Source organism: Eschrichtius robustus, chromosome 1 (assembly GCF_028021215.1).
Source record: "Eschrichtius robustus isolate mEscRob2 chromosome 1, mEscRob2.pri, whole genome shotgun sequence".
Lineage (NCBI taxonomy): Eukaryota > Metazoa > Chordata > Mammalia > Artiodactyla > Eschrichtiidae > Eschrichtius > Eschrichtius robustus.
Genome location: NC_090824.1, coordinates 9,614,544 through 9,636,295, shown reverse-complemented (window position 1 = coordinate 9,636,295; position 21,752 = coordinate 9,614,544). Strand labels below are relative to the sequence as shown.

The 21,752-nt window shown below is 48.3% G+C and overlaps 1 protein-coding gene across 1 annotated transcript in view; it reads right to left on the bottom strand.

Annotated features, from left to right (window-relative positions):
• CLMN (calmin) overlaps nucleotides 1-21,752 on the bottom strand; it is a 113,241-nt gene that overhangs the window by 1,703 nt on the left and 89,786 nt on the right. The window contains exons 5-12 of the mRNA XM_068541093.1: nucleotides 21,486-21,578; nucleotides 19,546-19,736; nucleotides 17,540-17,733; nucleotides 15,496-15,578; nucleotides 8,817-10,439; nucleotides 5,467-5,663; nucleotides 1,191-1,251; nucleotides 509-579 (exon numbers count right to left, since the gene is read on the bottom strand). Coding sequence (XP_068397194.1) covers nucleotides 509-579; nucleotides 1,191-1,251; nucleotides 5,467-5,663; nucleotides 8,817-10,439; nucleotides 15,496-15,578; nucleotides 17,540-17,733; nucleotides 19,546-19,736; nucleotides 21,486-21,578 — 2,513 coding nt within the window. The remainder of the gene's footprint in view (nucleotides 1-508; nucleotides 580-1,190; nucleotides 1,252-5,466; nucleotides 5,664-8,816; nucleotides 10,440-15,495; nucleotides 15,579-17,539; nucleotides 17,734-19,545; nucleotides 19,737-21,485; nucleotides 21,579-21,752) is intronic.

Sequence of the window (21,752 nt, the reverse complement as noted above, 5' to 3'; positions counted from 1 at the left end):
TTCATAGACATCCTGGCATGTTTGCATTCCCTCTTCATGTCTGTTCTGATGCCATAAAACTGTAAAATCAGCTCAGTGAGCTTCTGAGTACTGTACCTGCAGTGGCGACACAGAATGAACACAGTTGTCAGGGGCTACAGCGTTTAGAACACACACAGTATCCCGTCCCCACCTCTTCCGCCTGGCTCTGCCTCAGAGGGCCAGCTTATACCACTGTGTCATCTAAATACAGCTACAGGCTCATGACCCAGACCTGTCTTTAAACCGAGTCATTTTCTGAACCATGCCCTGCCCATCAACATGAATTCATATCTACTTTCCCCTCCCACTCATATTCAATTTCCATTCATTTTTTCCGGAACGGATATTTTCTTTCATGAGCCCAGACTATTAATACTGTTATCCAACACAGCCTCGTTGGAGAATAGCCACCCCCAGAAGGTAGGCTGCATAATTAAAGAAAAAATATCCTTTTAAGCCCCACCAAGCTTGGAGTACTGCCACCTACCTGGTTAGCATTCGGTTTCTTCTGTCATCCAGATCTGCTGCGTTCCTCAACTGAGCATAGTTAAAATGTTCCTACAGTGAAATTTATAAACAAAACCCCGCAACCCAATTAGTAAAGATGAAATCTCTGAAACAGAAAATGAAATGATTTTAAACATACAAAGTCGAGCATGCCATGATTTTCTCAATCTTGCAAACATCTAGTTCCGAAGTAAAATGACTATGCAGTATTATTCTACGTTATTCCCACGGGCGGATGGAAGGGTCCCCTCCCCCATAACAACCTGGATCAGGGCAAGCTGTGGATCCCAGGGCTTTGGGTCCCAACACATCCACAGCTAAGTGGTTGCGAAGACAAAGCGAATCCTCTGCTTATGTGGCACCTCTGTCTTTGAACGTGATCTTTCTGGATGCGTGTGCAGGGGTGGGGTCTTGGATGCGTTTGTTATGACAAAGATGCCTTTGGGCTTTAAAATCATCACTTTATTTACATCCCCTATTGCCCAAACTGCACATCTGATTGGACTATGCTTAGGGACAAGGTTTCAATTTGCTTGTCTTCTATCCCAAAGCATAGCTGTTGCACGTCAGTCATTTCAAAGCTCTGGGCTGGGGAGGAGGAAGGATGGAAAGGAATTGATGAGCAGGGGCCGGATGAAAGAAGATGAAATTCACATACTAACCGATTCCAAAGACCTATTAGCATGTCGTCGAATGTAAATGCTGGAGTCACTGTGACTTGTCCTGCAAAATAAACACACGTTTTGAATTGGTGCCACCAAGAACTTCTTGCTGCCTCCATCCCGAGGCTGCCACGTGTGGATGTAGGCAAGCTCTGATTTCTGACCTAGTGACGGAAATGAGACATGGTACCAGTAGACCCCCCCGGGGTGGAGTGTGCTTACAAACGGCAGGATGATGTGAAAGGGACACACTGAGCCCTCGGCGACAAGAAAAAATAAAAAGAAAACAGTGAGAAAGAATTTCAAATAGAAAGCAGACCACATATTCTTAAAAATCATAGGATCTTGGGGCAGGAAGGGATCTCTTTTTCTAAGTATCCCGAAGTCTTGGGACTCACCAGATGTCCTCTGCAAGCTAAGGTCAGACCTGGGCTGAGACCTGGGACCCGGACTCCCTTTGCAGTGCTCCTTGCTGTGCCCAATGCTGCTGACTGCCTCGCTCTTGGGTGGACCACCTCTTTTCCTTTCATACACGAGGAGGCTAATTTTCTGACTATATCTTTGAGGCTGATGTGTTTCTCTGATCTTCTAATAAAGCTGGCTCACTCAGGGCTAAGGCAAAAAGATACCCAACAAGAGGCCTGGGCTGTCATCCTGGCTCCTGGTTGATTAACTGGCAACCTTGGTCAAATATTTACATCCCTGATCAGTTTTCCTTATCTGTGAAATGGCTCATCATTCCCACCCTACCTACTTCATGGAGCTGGCGGGGATACTAGCCTACTGCAGGTCAAAATGGCCCTGTCTTATTGCTCCACAGGAGAAAGAGGTGTTGCATGTGGATGGGCCTGATACAGAGACAGTCATGTCAGTTTCCTCAAGGCAGACCTACTATGTGGCATTATGGGGTCCAGGAAAGAGGCACCTGACCCACGAGTTTATTCCCATCATTGGCAGCCTTGTTGTTCCCGCCCATGGCTGTCCTCCAGACATCCCCAAGCTCTTCCCTTTCCTGGGGCACGTTTCCAGCTAACAGGTTTTGAGCACCTACTACATGCCAGGGGCGGGGCTAGGCCTAGGGAAACTTCAGTCCTTTTCCTTAATCCAAAGCCTGTGCTAGTTTTTCCTGGCTGGTATCACAGCACAGAAATGAAACAAAATGCACCTACAAAGAAAAAAAATAGACACTGGTGCCTGGAACCCAACAGTGTCCATAAGAGTCAACTCAACAAGTGGTCCTGGAAACGCAGGACCACTCTCCACTCCCCCCACCCCAGACCACGTATTTGTAATGTTTTCTAGTAAAAAAGCTCATCCTTGGTGGGGGGGGGAATCTCATTTTTCCCTCTCCCTCTTTTTTTTCAGTATGCTTTCTTGAAGGTGGTTTTTGTCTTACAGTAAAATCAATATGAGACGTATTCACGCTTGCATCCTGAACGTCACTCTTTCAGCAAGCATGATGAGGAGGCTACTGTGTGCGGCCCCGAGCGAGGTGCTGAGGACGCGCTCCGCCAGGAGCCTGCCGCGGACTGAGAGCACAGCCATTCACTTATCATTCCCCGCAAAGAGCTTTTGTTCTTTGAATGCCGACTATAAGGCAGGTGCCGAGCTAAATGCTGGGGTATGCTGGTGTGCCCTCCCCGCCTCCAGGGAGCTGGCTCACATGTCTAGGGGAAGAGCAGGTGATAAATACATCCTTCCATAAATGATTATGGAAATTATTGCTTTGATCAATGCTGCGGAGAAAAAGAACAGAGGCTATGAGAACACAGAAAGGGGAATCAAAAACAGCCTGGAAGAATCCAAGAAGGCTGCTTGGAGGAAGTGGTAGTGGAGCTGAGACCCAAGGGAGCAGGCAGGGGACAGAGGGTCCTCAAGGATGAAGGAACTTATGTTGGGGGGGCATTCCAGGACCTCAACTAAGGCCAGGGTGCTTAGTGTGCTAGGGATGGGGGAGAGGGTGACCGAGGGTGGACGGAGATGAGGCTGGGGGACAGGCCATGAGGGGTGGGGTCCTGCAGGCTCTGGACCAGCGACCTTTCTGCTGAGACCAACGGGAAGCCAAGGGGGTGACTGAGAGCCAGGAAAACAACCTGTGCCTTCCCTGGGAAGAGATGCCGGGGCTCTGTCCCATTCCATAGTCTCGGCCAAGCAATGACCTCTCTGAAAACGGGGAGGGCGGGTGAGATGGCCGTGAGCACAGGACGGGCGCCGGGGTGCGCATTCATTCATGGGCATGAGCGCCCCTCTATGCTCTCCGATTATTTCTGGCATGTAGCTTCTACCTCGGCTAAAATGCTTCATAATAGTTACAGCTTCGCCTGAAGTGAGATGGGATGGAGGAACTGGGAGATCAGAGTAAAACCTTTGCACTGAAAGGTCAGCCAGGCCTCACGCCCACAAACGCCGAAATATCAGTTTACTTTTCCATATCCCTCCCCCACGGTCCCATCTTCACCGGGGCAGGTTTTGCTGGTCCTTCCGAAGCAGCACGCACCCAATTCACTTGCTCTGCCCCACCATGCCCCCTGGTCTCTCCTCCCGTGCCCCCTCGCATTCAACAAATATTACCTGAGGTGCCTGCTACATGCCAGCTGTTCCTCAGGCTGTTTCTTCCATTGGAAAGTCCCCTGCTTCCCTCTCCCAAACCCAAATCCCACTCATCCCTCTAGGCGGAATTCAAATGACATCTCAGCGCCTAGGCTGCCCTGACCCTCTCCGCCTGCCTCTGAGGTCTCACCGTGAAACCTCATTTGACTCTCACACCTTAGGTGCCCACCCAGTCCCAGCAGGACAGATGGAGCACGTCTCCTCTCCCTCCAGCTGGGCGACCCTGGAGGGCAGAGCCATGGCGGACCTCTTCCGAAGTCCCCATGTCTCCATCACATAGTGACCGCTCAAAGACTGGTGAGGATTGACCTACTTAGGGAGAAGCGGGGCAGTCTGGCAAATGACCAGTGGCCCCTCCTGAGTTGTGGTTGAGTAGATGACAGCCCTGGACCACTTGCCAGGAAGTGCTCATCTGCACTTAGAGCGGGGTCGGGTCCAGCGGCACCTGAGACATAGATGTCTGCTGGCTAGTCACAGCCAAGGGCAGGGAGAAGGACTCTGGGAGTCACGGGCTAAGGGGGCAGCAGCCTTCCGTGGTGCCTTGAGCCTGCTCCCCCGGGGTCCCGTCTGCTCTCCCTTTGTCCCCCCACAGCTCAGCATGGGAGCCAAGAGGAGGGCAGGTGGGAAGCAGGGCATCGGCCGGCCTCTCCTCCGGCTCTCCCTGTATGGGCTTCCCCACTCACTCCCCCAATGCTTAGCTCAATAATTTCCCTTTGCATCCAGCATGGCTCACCCAGCACAGGCAACGCAGGGTCACAGAAGGAACATGGACCGTGGCATCTGACAGGTCTGGGTCCAAGACCCCAGCTCCGCCATCTCCTAAGCTGGGAGGTACCCCCCAAGTTTCCCAATGAGGCACAATCCCACCTACCTGCCTATCGGGGTGCCCACAAGAATTGATGAACAAATGTATGGGAAATGCCTCATACATAAGGGCTGGTAAATGGTGATCGTTGTGATGATGAGTGATAATGGGGAGAGACCAGGGTCTTCTGACATTCAGCAGCTACATATTTTCCCCGGGACAAATCCGGACCACCCAGTGGCCTCAGAGTGACAGAGCAGATGTGTGCCACAAGCTCCTAGCACTTCTAGCTCACCATCCTCCCTGCCTCCTCCTCCCCTGTGGTAAATCGACCATCCTTACTGCCTTGGACCCAAACTCGTGGGTGAAGCGGTCATACTAAAGTCCAGTTTCCATGCGACAGTGATAAATGGTCCCCTCCACGCATATGCAGTGCCTCCCTTCTGATCCTGTAAGATGCTTATAAACAGCTAAGTTTGGTCTCTACCTAGCCTGACCGGAGGTTATCAGGGGCCAGAGACGGCCGGCAGAGTCTCCAAGGCTATTACTTTTCATACCCGACCCCTACCTACGGTTCAGCCACCTCTCTGCTCACTGCCGGTTTCCACCCAGAGCTACTTGGAGTGAGGAGAGAAGGCAAAGTCCTTCTGGTTTTGCTGATTACGGGCAGGTCTGATATTGGCTGGGGGCCGGAGAGGGGGGAGCCCAGGTGTGAAGAACGAGGACTTTGCCTGAATCTGTTTTCCCTGCTGTCCAGCCCCACCCTTGCGTCCCCCATCCAATCAGAAACTGGAAATGGGATGAGTTCAGAGAGTAGCTTCCCAGCTCAGGCTCTGGGGTGAGAAGTCGTTAATAAAATACCTGGAAAGGACTTTGTGGTCACGGGTGTCTTCTTCCAGGTCATCTGAGGAGCGAACAGTTCCGGGTGCTATAAATATTGAACTTTCTACGTGGTCCACATGTTTTCTTTTTTCCTTTTTTTTACTGCTGATCGGTTCTTCCATTACCTTTTCTTCTAATGGGTTTGCTAAGTTTTCCGAGTTTGGAAGTTCCTGGGACTGAAGGACAAGACAACCAAACACAAATCAGAATTTTATGCTGAGATGTTGAGTGTGTGACACCACCCGGCAGCGCCCTGCTCCACCTTGACTCCGAGGCCCAGCTAGGGCGCCCCTTCCAATCCTGCCTCTTCCATGGGTTCCTTCCAGCACGGCCCGCCATGGAGGAGAAGCCCACCCGAACTCCTGCTCCCTGTGCAGAGTTCCAAATGCTCCAGACTGATGGATCAAAAACAGCGTGGGTTTTACAGTCAGTAAGACCTGGTTTCAAATCCTGGCTAAGTCAGCTATCTGACCTTGAGCAACTGACTATCTCTCTGATCCTTGGTTTCCTTGTCTGTCAAATGGGTATAATGATTATCAGCCTCTTCCCACTATACCACAGTGCTTCCTATAAAGGATGTCCCTCACAGTGGACAATGGTTGGACCCTTCACACAACCATCATCCACTTAAACAGAGGAACAAATCCTAGAGGCCAGGTGGGCCAAGGGGTGTGAAGGTGGCTCCTGTGTTTGGAGAGATGAATCTTCACTGTGCTTTTGGCCGAAGGTGGATGGTAGTGCCACCTTTGTAGCATTCATGTGATAAGGAAGATTCTTTGACCTCCACCCCCAACCCCAGGCACTCTGAAACCCACCAGCGACACTCCCACGTGAAATCGAGAAGCGTGAGAATTGCTGGCAGCACCTCTCAAGAATTCTCACAGGGGCTGGAAAAACCTGCTCAACAGGTGTCCCAATAAGAGGATCAGAGTGGCCAGGCCGTGCAGCCCAGGAGAACAAAGCTCCCTGCAGAAATTAAAACCGCTCTCAGCAATCTGAAAGGCCAGTTGCTCCTCCATCATCAATGAGCAAATGCTACCTTTTCTGAAAGGTGAAATGAGGAGAGGGCTTATTTTCTTAAAGACTAGAAGCAGAGCTTGCCATTTTCTAGTCTATTTAGAAGATAGTTTTCTCTTTTCTTTTTAAAGAAGGGCCAGGTATCAGAGAAATTCTCCACCCCCTGTCATCTTCTCTGCCTGGAGGCAAGTCATCCTGGGCTGCACCCCTTCCCCTCCCCCGCCCCTGCTCACTCACGGGGATCCGGGCTAGGGCTACACTCGGGAGCCAATGGCAAGGTGTGCTTGGGAGCAGTGGGCACCTGCTCGTCAGACAGGTGAGCGCCAGAGGAAGCAGATCAGAGCTGAGAGATGCGGGCGGCGCCAGTATCGCTCCCACACTGGACCCGAGAAACGCAAGCCCTCCCCCTCCAGCTCAGTGTAAGACGGATTCAAGCCTAGGTCTCCCGATCCCACTCCCAGCCCAGGGTTCTTCCAACCCCGTCCCAAATCACCTGTCCACATTCTGGCCACACACAGGTGCGCAGCCTGCTTTCGGAAGGAGAGCAGAAGAGAATGAAGTGCCTCATCTGCGTGCCCACAGGTCGCACTCCATCACTGGGGGAGGGGAACTCAGGCGCTCATTAGCCATTCTAAGTCACACAGAGGGGCAGAAAGGCACCTCAGGCTCTCCCCAACCCCAGGCCCCTTTCTTTTGTTCTAAAAGAGCTTTTGGCCTGTAATAATCCAGAGAATCACCCCAGTTGCTGTTGTCACCCCCCCAACCTGGGGACCCCGAGACCTGATGTCGCTGAGGGGCATTTCTCACCCCGCCGGATCTTCCGGTCTCCCACAGGACAAGCCTGCTCTGACAGACAGCAGACAGAGGGCTAGGGGCAGGAGGACAGGACGAGGTTCCTTTCCCCTGGGCAGAAGGGGAAGGTGGCAGGCAGGTCTCTCGCACGTATGGAGCCGCCCAGCCCTCTTCTCCAGCCGAAGACGGACAGAGAGTGGGTGTTCGGCACCAAAGGACAGGTCCGGGCACACGTGGCTTCTGGACTGTCAGTGCCAGAGAACTCTGCTCCCCGTGCTCGGGCAGCTACTCCCCACCGCCTGGAGTTGGCAAACCCATAAATGATGCTACCGCTTCTGGCCCATCTAAATCCTAAACGTCTTTTAAGGCTACTCAGATTCCCCTTCTCCTGCAGCCTCCCCAGGGCAAGGCTTTCTCACCCCTCCGGGTACCGCTGGGCCTCCGCTGGGTCCTGTCCTGACTTTCCATCACCTCAGGGTTTAATTTACCTGCCCTCCCCTGATACCCCAAACTGTCATGCAATGCACCTTGTTTCCTGTCAGGCTGGCCTCTGGAGCCCAGAGATTAATACACAAATGCTCACTCTCTCCCAGGAGAGAAAAATCACAACCCGCGAAAGCAGCAGCAGTCCACTAGAGAACCGTCGAGAATGTTATCACTCTAGATGGAAGAGTGACCGCTCTGCCTGGAGAGGGGCTGGGCAGGCTCCCGGGAGGGGCTGCTATTGGCATTGGGCTTTGAAGATGAGTAAGTGCTCGCCAAGCCAAGTGTGGGGAAGGGCGTCCAGATGGGGGACCGGCTCCAGCAAAGCCCAGGGGCAGGCTGGGAGGCAGGGAGGAGGTGGGCTTGTCCGGAGGGGAGGGCGGGGAGGGGGACCCAGAGGGACTTGCAGTCAGGGTTCCCCACACCCTCTCACTGCTCACTCTGGGGGGGCCCCTCTGAAGCTGCTGGGCCAGATGACATGGAGACACGAGGTGGCAGAGGAGCACGTGCCCAGCTGCTCCGGCTCAGAAGTGCGCATCCACCTTGCCCTGTTGACACAACCCACTTCTAACCACAGGAGCCAAACAATAGCGCTCAACAGGCAAAAGGCCTTTAAAAATCAAGGCTGGAGTCCAGTGTGAGGTCTAGCTTGGTTTTCCCAGGCTGCTGCGGGGCGGGCGGTAAAGTTCACTAAGTGCCTGCTAGGTAGAGCTGCGATTACTACTTAAAATGATTTCTGCTACTGCTATGCTGGACCCTCAAGCACCTCCAGCATGACCTCATCTGATCTCTTTGGCAGCCTGTGGGCAGGGCCCAGACTAGGGGGAGGCCAGCGAGGCACCCAGGGTGCAAAATTGACAAGTGTTCCTCTCGGGTGCTAACCCTGACCTTGCCTGAGCCTGAGTGAGTGTCTCCTTCAATTCTGGACCTGGGATGCCTGAGGGAAGCTGCTTTTATCTATTTTATGGAGGAAGAAGCCGAGCTTAGGAGAAGCACACAATTCCCCACTCAGCGTTCCCGAACCCGCAGTCAAGTACCTGATGGCCCTGCACGGGGACACTCTCTGCGGCCTCCCTTGGCTGGTGGTCCTCCTGCGGGGATGGGGGAGTGGGTTCCGAGGCTGGTCTGGCATCCTCCGCGATGCTGGCCTGGGGGTGGTCCTTGCCCAGCCAGCGGAAGCTGCAGCTGCTCTGGGAGGCCTCGGCCTCCTCGGCCTCCTCCTCCCTGGCCCCCAGGTCCAGCAGATACCCCTCTGGCTCTTCGAGGTCCACTTCTTCGTTTTTCAAATCCTCCACGCCTTCTGCATAAGCCTCCAAAACCGCAGCCAGGGGAATCTCATAATGCGGGTAGTAGAAAAGGTCATGGGGGATGATGGAGATCCTGGAGAGCGGTGGAGACGGCTTGAAATCCAGGCTTTCTTCGCTGGGGCTGTGGAGGGTCTCCAAGCTGACGCTGCTGCTTGGTGGATTGGAAGGCAATTCTCCCCCAAGGCCCCGTGGGCCCTCGGCTTCCCCTTCCTCCTCGTCCCGACGGCGCCGGGGGGACTTGTGCTTGGCCTTTTCATACACTTCTGGCTTTTTATCCACTGGTGCCTCCTCAGGGGCCAAAGAATAGCCTTGGTCTTCTGGACCAGGGTCCTTGTGAGGTTCTTGCTGGTTGGGCTTCACGGGGGGCTCATCCAAACCTGTCTTCCTGTGCGTAGATTTACCTCTTCTTTTACCCAACTTCTCAGCACGATCCTCTGACACCTCCTCCTCGGCAGGTGTTTTCTCATGAGGCGAAGGAACCTCGTGGAAAGCCTGGCTGGTGGAGGGAAAATCTACGAGGTCACTGTTAAATTTCGAGGCTTTTAATGGTATGCCTTCGAAAGAGTCTTCCTTATCCATAGCTTCTACAGTCAGCAGCTTAACCTTGATCTCCATGGAATCGGCCACAATGGTATCCTCTCCCAGGGATGAGGGGGAACGGCCCTCTTCCCCTGGGCTAGCTGCCCTCTCCGACGCCCCATTCCAGGAGGGAGAGGTCTGGGAAGTCGGAGGATGACTGACCTTACCATCCACCGAAGACACGTCGCTGGGGGCCTCACTGGAGGCTGCTTCCAGGATCTCTGGGGCCTCCTGTGTCAGTGTTTCTTCAGCAACCTCAGCTGCCAAGACCTGTCCGTCCTGCCTGGACGACTCCTTGGTCTCTCTTGGGCTTCCTTCGAAGCGAAGGTCTGGACTGTAGAAAGGGTCTCTACTGCAGGAGGCATCCTTGTAGGTGTCAGCTTCAAAGTGCACAGTTTTCTTGATTGGCAGAGAGTTGGACCTCTGGTTGTCCTTTGTGGATGATAAGATGGAAGATTCTGGAGCCAGCTCGCTGGTGCTGTTGATATTCCCTGGGGTCCCTTGGAGAACCTGGTCAACAATCTGGTGCATGAACTTAGAGGAGATGTCTGCCAGCTCCGGGCTGGTAACGCAGGGTTCCTTCACGTCCTCAGGCTTGTCACAGATGAAGACTTTGGAGGGTGGAGGGTGGCTCGTTTCGTGGTTGACGGTGTAGGCACGCTCCCCGTTCTCAGTCAGAAGGAAGACGGTGCTCTCTTGTTCAGAAGGGGTTTCTCTGATGCGAACGAAGGTGGATTCAATAGGGGCTTCTTTGTCGGAATCCGCAAAATCCTCCTGCCAAGAAATACAGGGCAACGTGAAATCAGCAGAGCGTCTAAGTGCCACGCAGCGTCCCCTCTCAAAACACAAAAACCAAAGTGGAAAAAGCACTTCAGAAGGAATGGAAGTGTTCTGATGCAGATGTAGACTGGCAAATGACTACTGTTCCTGCTGAAATGTGAGAACACCAAAGTTAAAAAGAATGTGTTTTTTTAAAGCTATGGCTGCAAAGACACATCAATGAACTGAACTCTGGAGAAGGATGAGCCCTTCCTAGGTGAGCAGAGATTGTCAGTGACTTCATACCTGTGGGCCGCTGCCTAGTCTGGGCATGGACAGGAGAGCAAACGCATCCGAGATAAGGAAAGATCAGCTAGATATTTATTGATTGTGTGGGCCGGCGTGAGAGATTGAATCTAGAAGGGGCCCAAGCACAAAACTAGTTCTCTTCATATACTAATTCTCCCACACAGGGACTTTTGCTAAGTGAGATGCAGCTGAATTATTCACAATAGCCAAGACATGGAAGCAACCTAAGTGTCCACCAACAGAGGAATGGATAAAGAAGATGTGGTGTACATATATATATATATATATATATACCCACACAGACACACAGACACAGAGACACACACACACACACACACACACACACACACACACAAATGGAATATTACTCAGCCATAAAAAAGAATGAAATAACGCCATTGACAGCAACATGGATGGACATAGAGATTATCGTACTAAGTGAAGTAAGGCAGACAGACAAAGACAAATATCATACGATATCATTTATACATGGAATCTAAAATATGATACAAATGAACTTATTTACAAAACAGAAACAGACCCACAGACATAGAAAACAAACTTATGGTTACCAAAGGGGAAAGGCAAGGGAGGGATAAATTAGGAGTCTGGGGTAAATATATACACACTACTATATGTAAAATAGATAACCAACAAGGACTTATTGTATAGCACAGGGAACTATATTCAATATCTTGTATCCATAATGACAAAGAATATGAAAAAGAATATATGTATGTAACTGGATCACTTTGCTGTACGCCAGAAACTAACATAACATTGTAAATCAACTACACTTCAGTTAGAAACAAAAAGATGCAGCAGCTGAGAGCAGGGCTGAAAAGCAGAGAGCAATCTCGGTGGTACTGCAGAGCTTGGCTCCCAATGCACTGGTAGGGAGAGTGGATTGACTTCATTATACAATTACTTGAAACTGGAGGGCTGAAATTAAATAAAACTGCAACAGAACCCTTATCAACTCCTGAGAAGGTCAAAATGATCAGCTCCTCATTATAGGTCCTTGTTTGGGAAAGGGCTATATTCTCTGGGGGAAAAATGTCATCTACCTCAACTGTACTGCTCTTTTATACACCAGATTTGGCATAAAATAAAAAAATTTAAGACACAAATAAGCAAGAGAAGAGACCCATAATCAGGAGAAACAATAGTCATTAGAAGTAGACCCAAAGATAACTTGGGGTTAGAACTAGTAAATAAAGAGTCTAAAATAACTGCTTAACCTATACTACAAGAAATACAAAGGTTTTTCCTCAGGCTGAAGGAAAGGATCACAGATGAAAGCCTGGAGCTGAAGGGGGGAAAGAAAAGTACCTGAAATGGTAAATGTACGGCCAATATAAAAGACTATTTTAAAAGTTGTCTTAAAAAGTCTCCTGTTTAAAGCACAAATAATAACAGAGCATTGAGGATTAAAACATATGCAGAAAAAAGTCAGTGACAATAAAAGCACAAAGGAATGGAGAAGAGGTGAGTGGAATGAAATAGTTGCATATATAAAAATATATAAATATGCATTTTATTTAATGTTGTATTATAGTAATCCGTAGTAGACTGAGTTATGTTCAAGATGAATATTATAACCCCTAGGAAAACTACTAAAAAGATAAAACAAGGAGATGTTGTTTTAAAGCCAACAGAGGAGATAAAATGGAAACCAAAAAAGTAATTGAATAATCAGAAAAAAAGTTAGAAAGGAAGGACAAAGGAGCATAGAACAGATAGGACCAATAAAAAACAACAATCAAGATGGTAGATTACATGAAGTAAATGGTAAAAAAAATACACTAATAAAATGACACACTAATTCTTGTCAGAATGGATAAAAAACAAGACCCAACTCTATACTATTTGCAAGAGACGTGCTTTAAACATAAGCATACTCTGAAAGGAGAAAGATGGAAAAAGATGTATCACACAAACACTAATCATAAGAAAGTTGGTATGGCTATATTCCTGTCAGACAAAGGATACTACAAGACAAAAATAAATAAAAATAGGGCTTCCCTGGTGGCGCAGTGGTTGAGAATCTGCCTGCCAATGCGGGTTCAAGCCCTGGTCTGGGAGGATCCCACATGCCGCGGAGCAACTAGGCCCGTGAGCCACAATTGCTGAGCCTGCGCGTCTGGAGCCTGTGCTCCACAACAAGGGAGGCCACGATAGTGAGAGGCCCGCGCACCGCGATGAAGAGTGGCCCCCGCTCGCCGCAACTGGAGAAAGCCCTCGCACAGAAACGAAGACCCAACACAGCCAAAAGTGAATTAATTAATTAATTAATTAAAAATAAATAAAAATAAAAATAAAATGATGTCATCAGGAAGAGACAACAGTCCTAAATGTTTCTACATGTATGGCAGAGCTTCCACATACATAAAGCAAAACCTGACAGAACTAAGAAGAGCAACAAATCCACAATCATAAGTCAGAGATTTTTAACTTTTCTCCCTCACACTCATTGAAAGGAAAAGCAATAAAAAAAGTCAGTATGTCTATAGGATATTAGAACAGCATATTAACCAACTCAACCTAATTGATATTTAAAGACTGTCAACGCTTTTACTGCACAAGACACATTCTTTGCAAGTGCACATGGTACGTTTACCCAAATAAACCATATGTCGGGCCATAAAGCCAGGCACAGTGTCTGGTATGTGGTCAGGGCTTAATGAATGTTTACTGAAATGTACTAAACTCAGCTGAATTGTTAAGCTTAAAAAAAACAGTGGTTTAATGGGAGTCTAGATTAGCTGGGATGGCTCATCTGTATTCCCCTGGGGATGTAAATGGACTGTTCTGTGGTGAGGTACTGTGTTCCATGAGTCAGGATGACCTATTCCAGGTATCATATCTCGTTCAATCTCTCTTGCCCCAGCCTTAGTCTCTGACCCCAGCACTGGGGAGATGCAAGTGTCAGATCTGCTGAAGCCCAGCCGTGACCTTGACTCACACAAATATCATAAATTTTAGTTAATTTTAAACTCTGCCTACAGCTTAAGAGCTCAGGGCTAATAAAAGCCCTGGTGCCTAGTATTTCAGAATTTAGTAATGGCCTATGAAGATTAAATTACAAAATAATATCACCACCATTTTCTGGGCATCAACTGCTGTGCCACGCACAGGAGTAAGTACTTTATGTATCTATTTATTCTTCACGTAACTCTCTAATGTGGGTCATCTTTCCATTTTACAGATGGCATCTCATACGGACATGTATCAGAGAGGTTAAGTAAGCAGCTCAAGGTCACACAGCTTCAAGTGGAAAAACTGACATTCCAGCCCATGGAATGCCTGCTTCTAAAGCACCCTGGAAAGTGATCTGTGGGCCAGAAACAGATGGGAAACACACACATAGGTAGGGACTGGAATGAAAGCCACATCCTGGGGAAGACCCAGTCTGGCTCTCCTGAGCTATGCAAAATGGGGTCTCAGTTTCAGCATATGTTGTAAGGAATCTAAAAGCCTGAACTTTGCAACCGCAGAGAACTGGGATCAAACCCCAGCTCTGCACTTGGTAGCTGGGCAACCCTGGAGAGCTCTTTAAGCCTCTTCGAGTATCTGTTTCCTCTTCTACAAAATGAAAATAATGATACCAAGTCAAGTGGAATCGCAGAGGTGGCAGTCAGCCCAGAGACACAAGGGATGGTTACCTGACAAGCCTCCAGCTAAAAGAGCAGCCCATTCTCCCTGCAAGTATTAGCTCGTTATGCTTTTTTCTTTTTTGTCTAGTACGTCTAACTACCTGAAATGATGACGTGTTTGCTGACTTGTCAACTGTTTTCTCTATTAGAACAAAGCTACAAAAGGTCAGGGACCTCATCCATCTTGTTTATTGCTAAGTTCCCCTGAGCCAGCAGTAGGTGTTCAGCAGGTTTCCAATAAATTCAATAAAGGACTGTCGTTATCCCTGTGATCATTGTTACTACCATCTTGGGCGTATGCATGGGTTGGCTGGAGGTTCAACAGAGCCATGACAACTTCTAAAAGGTCTGATTCTGCTCCAAAAAAAATCTGTCACCAAGTATACTCAGATTCTGAAAATAAAAAGGCATGCTTTTGAATGGTCATTGTCTATTAGAATTTTTCACATTCTGATAAAATCTGGTAGACTGCTAAAATGTTCCATCTGACGTCTAGAAAATCAAGTAGCAGGGCTTCCCTGGTGGCTCAGTGGTTGAGAATCTGCCTGCCAACGCAGGGGACACGGGTTCGAGCCCTGGTCTGGGAAGATCCCACATGCCGCGGAGCAACTAGGCCCATGAGCCACAACTACTGAGCCTGCGCGTCTGGAGCCTGTGCTCCGCAACAAGAGAGGCCGCGACGGTGAGAGGCCCATGCACCACGATGAAGAGTGGCCCCCGCTCGCCGCAACTGGAGAAAGCCCTCGCACAGAAACGAAGACCCAACACAGCCAAAAACTAATTAATTAATTAATTTTTAAAAAAAGAAAATCAAGTAGCTGATTCATATTACAAGTGGGCATCTCTTCTAACCTTAATAAAGTTTGGGATGGGAAGAGGTTTGTAAGAGGTGTGCCTAACTTCCCACTCTGCTTTTAAATGTCATACACGTTATCTATGATTTTGAAATGAAAAAGTGGCAAAGCAACGCTCAAGGCACTTGAGATTGAGTTTTGATCCTTACGGCTGTCACACAGAACAACACAGCCCGAACCCCGAGCTTCATGTGATGGCCAGCTGCTGGAAATGTATGGTTTCTGAATTATAGGTAAGGAAAACAGACATACGGCTTCCAACTCCGGGAAATGTTCTAGAAACTGAGCCACGTAAGTCACGATGGACTGCTCGTCTGGCGTGTCAACCATGATGTCTGTTAAGAGAGACACAGGAGTTAGAAGGACATGCAAAACACAGTTTTTATTTTATTTATTTAAAACGTTTGTAATTAAAAAATTGTTTTCCAGCTTTACTGAGGTATAATTGACAAATGAAAATTGTATATATTTAAGGCATACAACATGATGGTTTGACATACATATACATTGTGAAATAATTCCCACAATCAAGTTAATTCACACATCCATCACCTCACAGAGTTACCTTTTTTGTTTTTTGGGTTTTTTTGGTGTGCTGCGAAACCTCAAGATCTACTCTCTTAGCAAATTTCTAGTACGCGATACAGTATTATTAGCTACAGTCACCATACTGTATGTTAGACTCTGCAGAACTCATTCATCTTATAGTGAAAGTTTGTACATTTCCCTACTTTTCCCACCCCACCCCCAGCCCCGAGCCCCTGGTAACCACCATTATACTCTCTGGTTCTATGGGTTTGGCTTTTTTAGATTCCACGTATAAGTGAGATCATGTAGTATTTGTCTTTCTGTGCCTGGCTTACTTCACTCAGCATAATGTCCTCCAGGTTCATTCGTGTTGTGGTAAATGGCAGGATTTCTTTCTTTTTTCATGGCTGAATAATATTCCATTGTACATACACACAGCATTTTCTTTATCTCTTCATCCACTGATGGACGCGTCGGGTGTTACATGCTTTGCCTATTGTGAGTAATGCTGCAGTGAACACTGGTGTGCAGATATTTCTTCAAGATTGCAATTTCACTTCCTTTGTTGTTGTTTTTTTTGGTTTTTTGGGGGGCTTTTTTTTGTTTTTGGGGGGTTTTGGGCCATGCAGTGCGTCTTGTGGGATCTTGGTTCCCTGACCAGGGATCAAACTCAGGCCCACAGCAATGAAAGCACTGAGTCTTAACCACTAGACTGCCAGGGAATTCCTGAGGTTGTATTTTTTTGTTTGTTTTGTTTTTAAATTTCATTTCCTTTGGATATATATTCAGTAGCAGGTTTGCTGGATCACATGATTGTCTATTTTTAATTTTTTGAGGAACCTCCACACAGTTTTCCGTAAGAGCTGCACCATTACATTCCCACCAACAAGAACATGCGGTTTTTACATGGGATCTTGGGGTGCTTGATGGCGAAGGATCCCACAGACCAGGGAGGTTTTTTCTCTTTATTGTACAGTTCAGTAAATCTAGGCCCAGAGAAGGGGAATGATTTGAGTGAAGCCTCACAAGCGGCTGATGAGCAGAGAAGCTGGAATGAAGAATCCAGCTCTCCTTGTACCCAATATTCTGTTATTCCCTAACTGCCTTAGTCCCTCCCTGCCGGCAGCCAGCTCGCTGCCCGCCCCATCAGCGAGTCTGTTGAGCTGGGACCCTCACACGCTGCCAGAGGGAGCCCTAAATTAGCCTAATCCACATGGAAGGCGATTTGACAGAGATAACCAAGTGCCCTAAAAAGGTGTGTACTTTCTAGCTGTTGTCATTCCGCTGCCGGGACCTGGTCCTAGAGGAAATAATCTGAGAGGCACACTGAGCTTTAACCAATAAGATGTTCATTGCAGCGTTATATATAAACATGACTATTCTGAAACAACCTCGATGTCCACCAGTAGTAAAGAGCTAAGTAAATTTTGGTGCACCCACTAAATGGACCATTATGCAGCCAATAAAAATACGTAAGGAAGACCTCCTGTCAGCATGCAAAATACTTATGTCACAATTATAACGTTAGGTTTAAAAAAAGTAAGATACAAAACCGTACATACACTGAATGATCCCAATTAGGAAAAAAAATTGTAATTAGATGTAAGGAAAAATACTGGGAAAATGATCTCAGTGGCAGGAATACAGGAGACATAAAAATGACTTCATTAGATGTTTCTGTATTCTCCAGATTGGACGGCAGGTGTTACATACATGGAGAAAAAAAAAATTATTACGAAGAAAGAGAAAGAGAAAGAACCACATCTACCTTCTGGCTCCAGGAGCCTGGGGATGTGAAGGGCGTCGTGAGCGATGCTGAAAGCCTTCTCTAGATTTTCCCGCATGGAGTCTTCTAGCGCCAGCTTCATGTCGACCAGGCTGGGGTCGATGGCCTTGATCACTGCCAGGAAAGCCAGCCCGCTTCTCCAGCTGCCTGCAAAGTCCTGCACCGCCACGCCATACCTGAGGAAAAGCAGCAGCCTCAGTGCAGGTCAGTAAGCAGACTAGGGGATGCCTCGCTGGCCTCCGAGAGGGGCTGGGAGCTGCTGACCTGGGGAGGCCAACATGCCCCAGGCCCTGAGGATCGGGATAGCTGCACTGAACCATCGGTATTTCCATTTCCAGACAAACAGGATAGGAAGGTGGACGTCACACGAGGAGACATAATAGGACCTTGTGTTTCCCAGTTCCCAGATATATATATATTTATACACATATATATATGAAGGAGTCATTTTATACACTGTTCCTTTTATCAGTGATGTTCAAAATGCAGCAAACAGACGCGTTGTGTAATAAAAATGGAGTCCGAAAGACCCAAGTTCACACTCCGGCTGCCCCTCCGTGCTTCCGGTGCTGTGGCCTTGAGTCACAGACCTTCTAAGCCTCAAACTCATTTATAAAACAGGGCAGCTGTCACGGGCAAGTATTAGGTTGAATCCCCCAAAACGGCCACGTCACGTGAACGATCTAATGTGTAATGCAGATGGCACATGAAAGCCACTCACTAAGGGATAGCTAATGTCATGATTAATATAAATAAAATCATAACACTAAAAGTGACAAAGATAGATAATCCTGCCAGGCACTAATTTCCTTTGGACTCCGTCCCTTGAGACCACATCCGTCCCCGTCAATCTCTCAACTGTGATCCCTGAACTCTCTTGTAAAAAAATCCTGTTATTTAGAAATCATTTGAGATTCATAAGAAGTTGCAACAGCAGTACAAAGGGCCACTGTAGACCCTTCACCCAGCTTCTTTCAACGGCAGCATCCTACGTTACCGGCGTGTGTTAGCAGAACCAGGACACCGACGTGGGTACAGGGCTATTAAAACCACAGCCCGAATTAGGATTTCATTGGCTTCAGTGTCCCGGGGATGGTGTAAGTGCCATGACATTTTGTCACAAGCAGCCATTCCTGTGACCAGTGCCGCAATGGCGATACAGACTGTTCTACTCCCCGCAAAGACCCTTCCTCTCTGTTATAGCCACCCTAACTCCTGGCAATGAGCTCACTTTTGGTTGATTTATTTTAAAATACCATTTACTGGTTGCTCACATTAATCAACTCTATCACGCTTAACCCCTTAATCAAAACCCCAAAGATCCAACTTCTCTCTCATCTTTTATTTTTTCCTGTCATCTTTTATTTGCATACACTGGGGAGCCAGGATCTGTTGCTGAGCACTTACTAAGTGCTGGTACTCTGCAAGGTGCTTTCACAGAGTTGATTTCATTTAACCCTAACTCTCCCATAAGGGGGTGAATGGTAAGTCACCATCTTACAGATGCAGCTTAGAAAGGTAAGAGATTCACCAGGGTCTCCCCAGTCTGGAAGGGGTTAAACAGAAGGCCAGGAACTTGGTTTCAGTTCAGCTGTCTCAGTTTTGGACGGGTCACACCTGATTCTGATAGGTTGCAGCCTTTATCGTTACTTGTTTTTAAGTAGGTACAGACTCTGAAAGATACCCAGAAGCTTAATAATAAATGTGTCCATGTTATTAGGATCCAAGGGCCATCCCCACACTGGGATTTAATGTGTTGAAGACCCCTGGGATTTCTATTCAAATTCTATCATCAGCTTTCTGCAAACCAAACATTGGGCGAGTACAGTTTTGTGTGCAGAAACAGAAACTGACAGAACTCCCTTTTCTGAGAGTCTATGTGAAGCGCCAGGCACATAACTGAGTAAACGGTGATGCCCCTTTTCTTAGCCCTCCTGCCCCTGCCTGGCAGCAGCACGGGGTGCTGGGGAACAGGGCGCACGGCTTACTTCCTTGTTTTCCTCTGCACCCATGTCAACAGTGTCCTGATGGCCTTCCTCTGGTCTTTCACCGATATCACCTCACTCCTCTCTGCGGTGGGCGTGGGTGGGAAGCAGGAGTCTGAGTCTGTGCCCCCCGAGCCAGGTGACAGGCTGGAAGATGGAGAATTTCTGCTGAGGTTGCCGGTGAGTTCTTTAATCTGGAAGGAAAACGGTGTTTCAGACCCCGGAGGCAGACCCAGCACGGTCCCTCGTGGACCCCGGCTGGAGGGACCAGCTTGTGCAGGACTGGTTCTCCAGATCGGGAGAAACCCCTTCCTGAGGGTCGTGTGTCAGGTGTCAGGGCAGTACTCATGATGGCCTGGCTGCTTCTTGTGGCTTGTGGTGCGTGCAATGATGCTTTGCAGGGAAAACCATCTCTTCCTGGAGTCTCTTTAGCTCTGGCCAGAGGCTGCAGATGAGGTCTTGCTGACCTGACTCCACCTACCCTTACCCTGTCCTTTCATGGCCGTCACTCCCAGAGTGCATCATGCTGTTTCAAGCCCCACCGCCTATGCTCGCCCAGGTCCTGCTGCCAGGATGCCCCTCCCTTCCAACACTGAACTCCTGGCTACGCCAAATGTGCTCTTGCCGTGGGGTGCCTGTGAGAAATGCAGAAGCCCAGGCCCCGCCCCAGACCTACGACATCAGACTCTGCATTTCAATACCACCCCCATACCAGGTGACTGGTATGCACAATAAAGTCTGAGAGGCACTGGTCTAGCGAACTCCTCCTCATCCTTTCATACCCTGCTCTGGTGTCACTTTATCCAGGAAGTTTTCCCCTCCCCCCTGCCCCCTCTGAGATAGCTGCCCCAGCTTGGAGCTTTTACAACACTCTGTGCATATGCTGATCATGGCCTGCGCCACAGAATTCTATAACATGGGACTGACTTGTCTGAGATACCAGAAAGTCAGGAGAGCAAGACTTTGTGTGCTCAGAGCCTGGCCCGTGGGAGAAGCTCACTAGACATTTACCAAATAAATGAATGACGATCCAGAGTGGAGTTAAGGACTTTTTACACATTTCAGGACGTTTCCAGTCTATCAGGGAGTTGAAGAACAAACGTCAGTAACTGAAGTCTGTACATGACACTGTACAACTGACAAAGGGCTTTCCCACGTAGCATCTCTTGGTGCTCACCACATATTTGGACCACTGCTACCATTTCACAGATGTGGAAACTGAGGCTCAGAGGGAGCCTTTGGTTTTTCAAGTTCAGGGCTATTGTCTCCAAGCCTTGTTTGAGCTCATTCTTCTCTGAAGTGTAAGCATGAGCCTCTGTGCAGATCATTTTTATGCTTGGGAGACCCATTAAGCAATGAGCCATGATTTTCTATTTCAAAAGAGGGGGATTTTAGAAGATAAAACATCAGCTCACTCCCTCCTACTCAGGGAAAAGAACTTGAGCACAATTTGAAATATCCCCTTCATGCTCCAGCCACAGACCCTGTCCTTGCTCTATAAAATCTGCATTTCCAGATAGGGGCTGAGGGTGCTAAGGATGGAAAAACAAGGTCTTTCCTGTCACACACACCTCTTCCTAGAGCTATCTTTGTACAGGCTCGTTAACCGTCTCTGATGAACACAAGTCATTTTAGGAAAGTAACTCTACCAAGTTCAATTTTTGGTTGGAAGTATTCCCCAGCTCTTGTGACACTTTAGAACAAAATTACTTTTCGAAGTAAATATTTAACTCTTCAAGTACCAAGAGGAGAACAGAGCTCACATCACTTTTAGAATCACAGGAATTCAAAATCTTTAGCAACCAGGTTCTTCTAGTTCTTTCCCAGGAAACAGAAAAGTCGAAATCTGTTAGGAACGAAATCTCACTGTCTCCCTCCATCCAGCTCCACTCTTGTGTTGCTGGAGATCATTACCGTGTGTTATAGGAAAGAAATGATTTTACCTGGAAGAAGAGGATTATGTTCCAAATCAGCCCAAGAACCAAAGAGGGGTTGCCATCTGCTATTTCTGCCGCGTCGATGCTAACCAGTTTTACCTGGAGAGAAGCAATTTATAAGCTTAACGAGAGTGTCCAAATAGGATGCAACATGTTATTTACTGATGCCGTCGTCGTGGGCCTGTTTCTCTTTCTCACCTGTGCTGTTCGGGGCTGCCCCAGGCCACCTATCAGGGACCCCAACATGCAAAAGTGTATGTAAGTGTGTCTAAT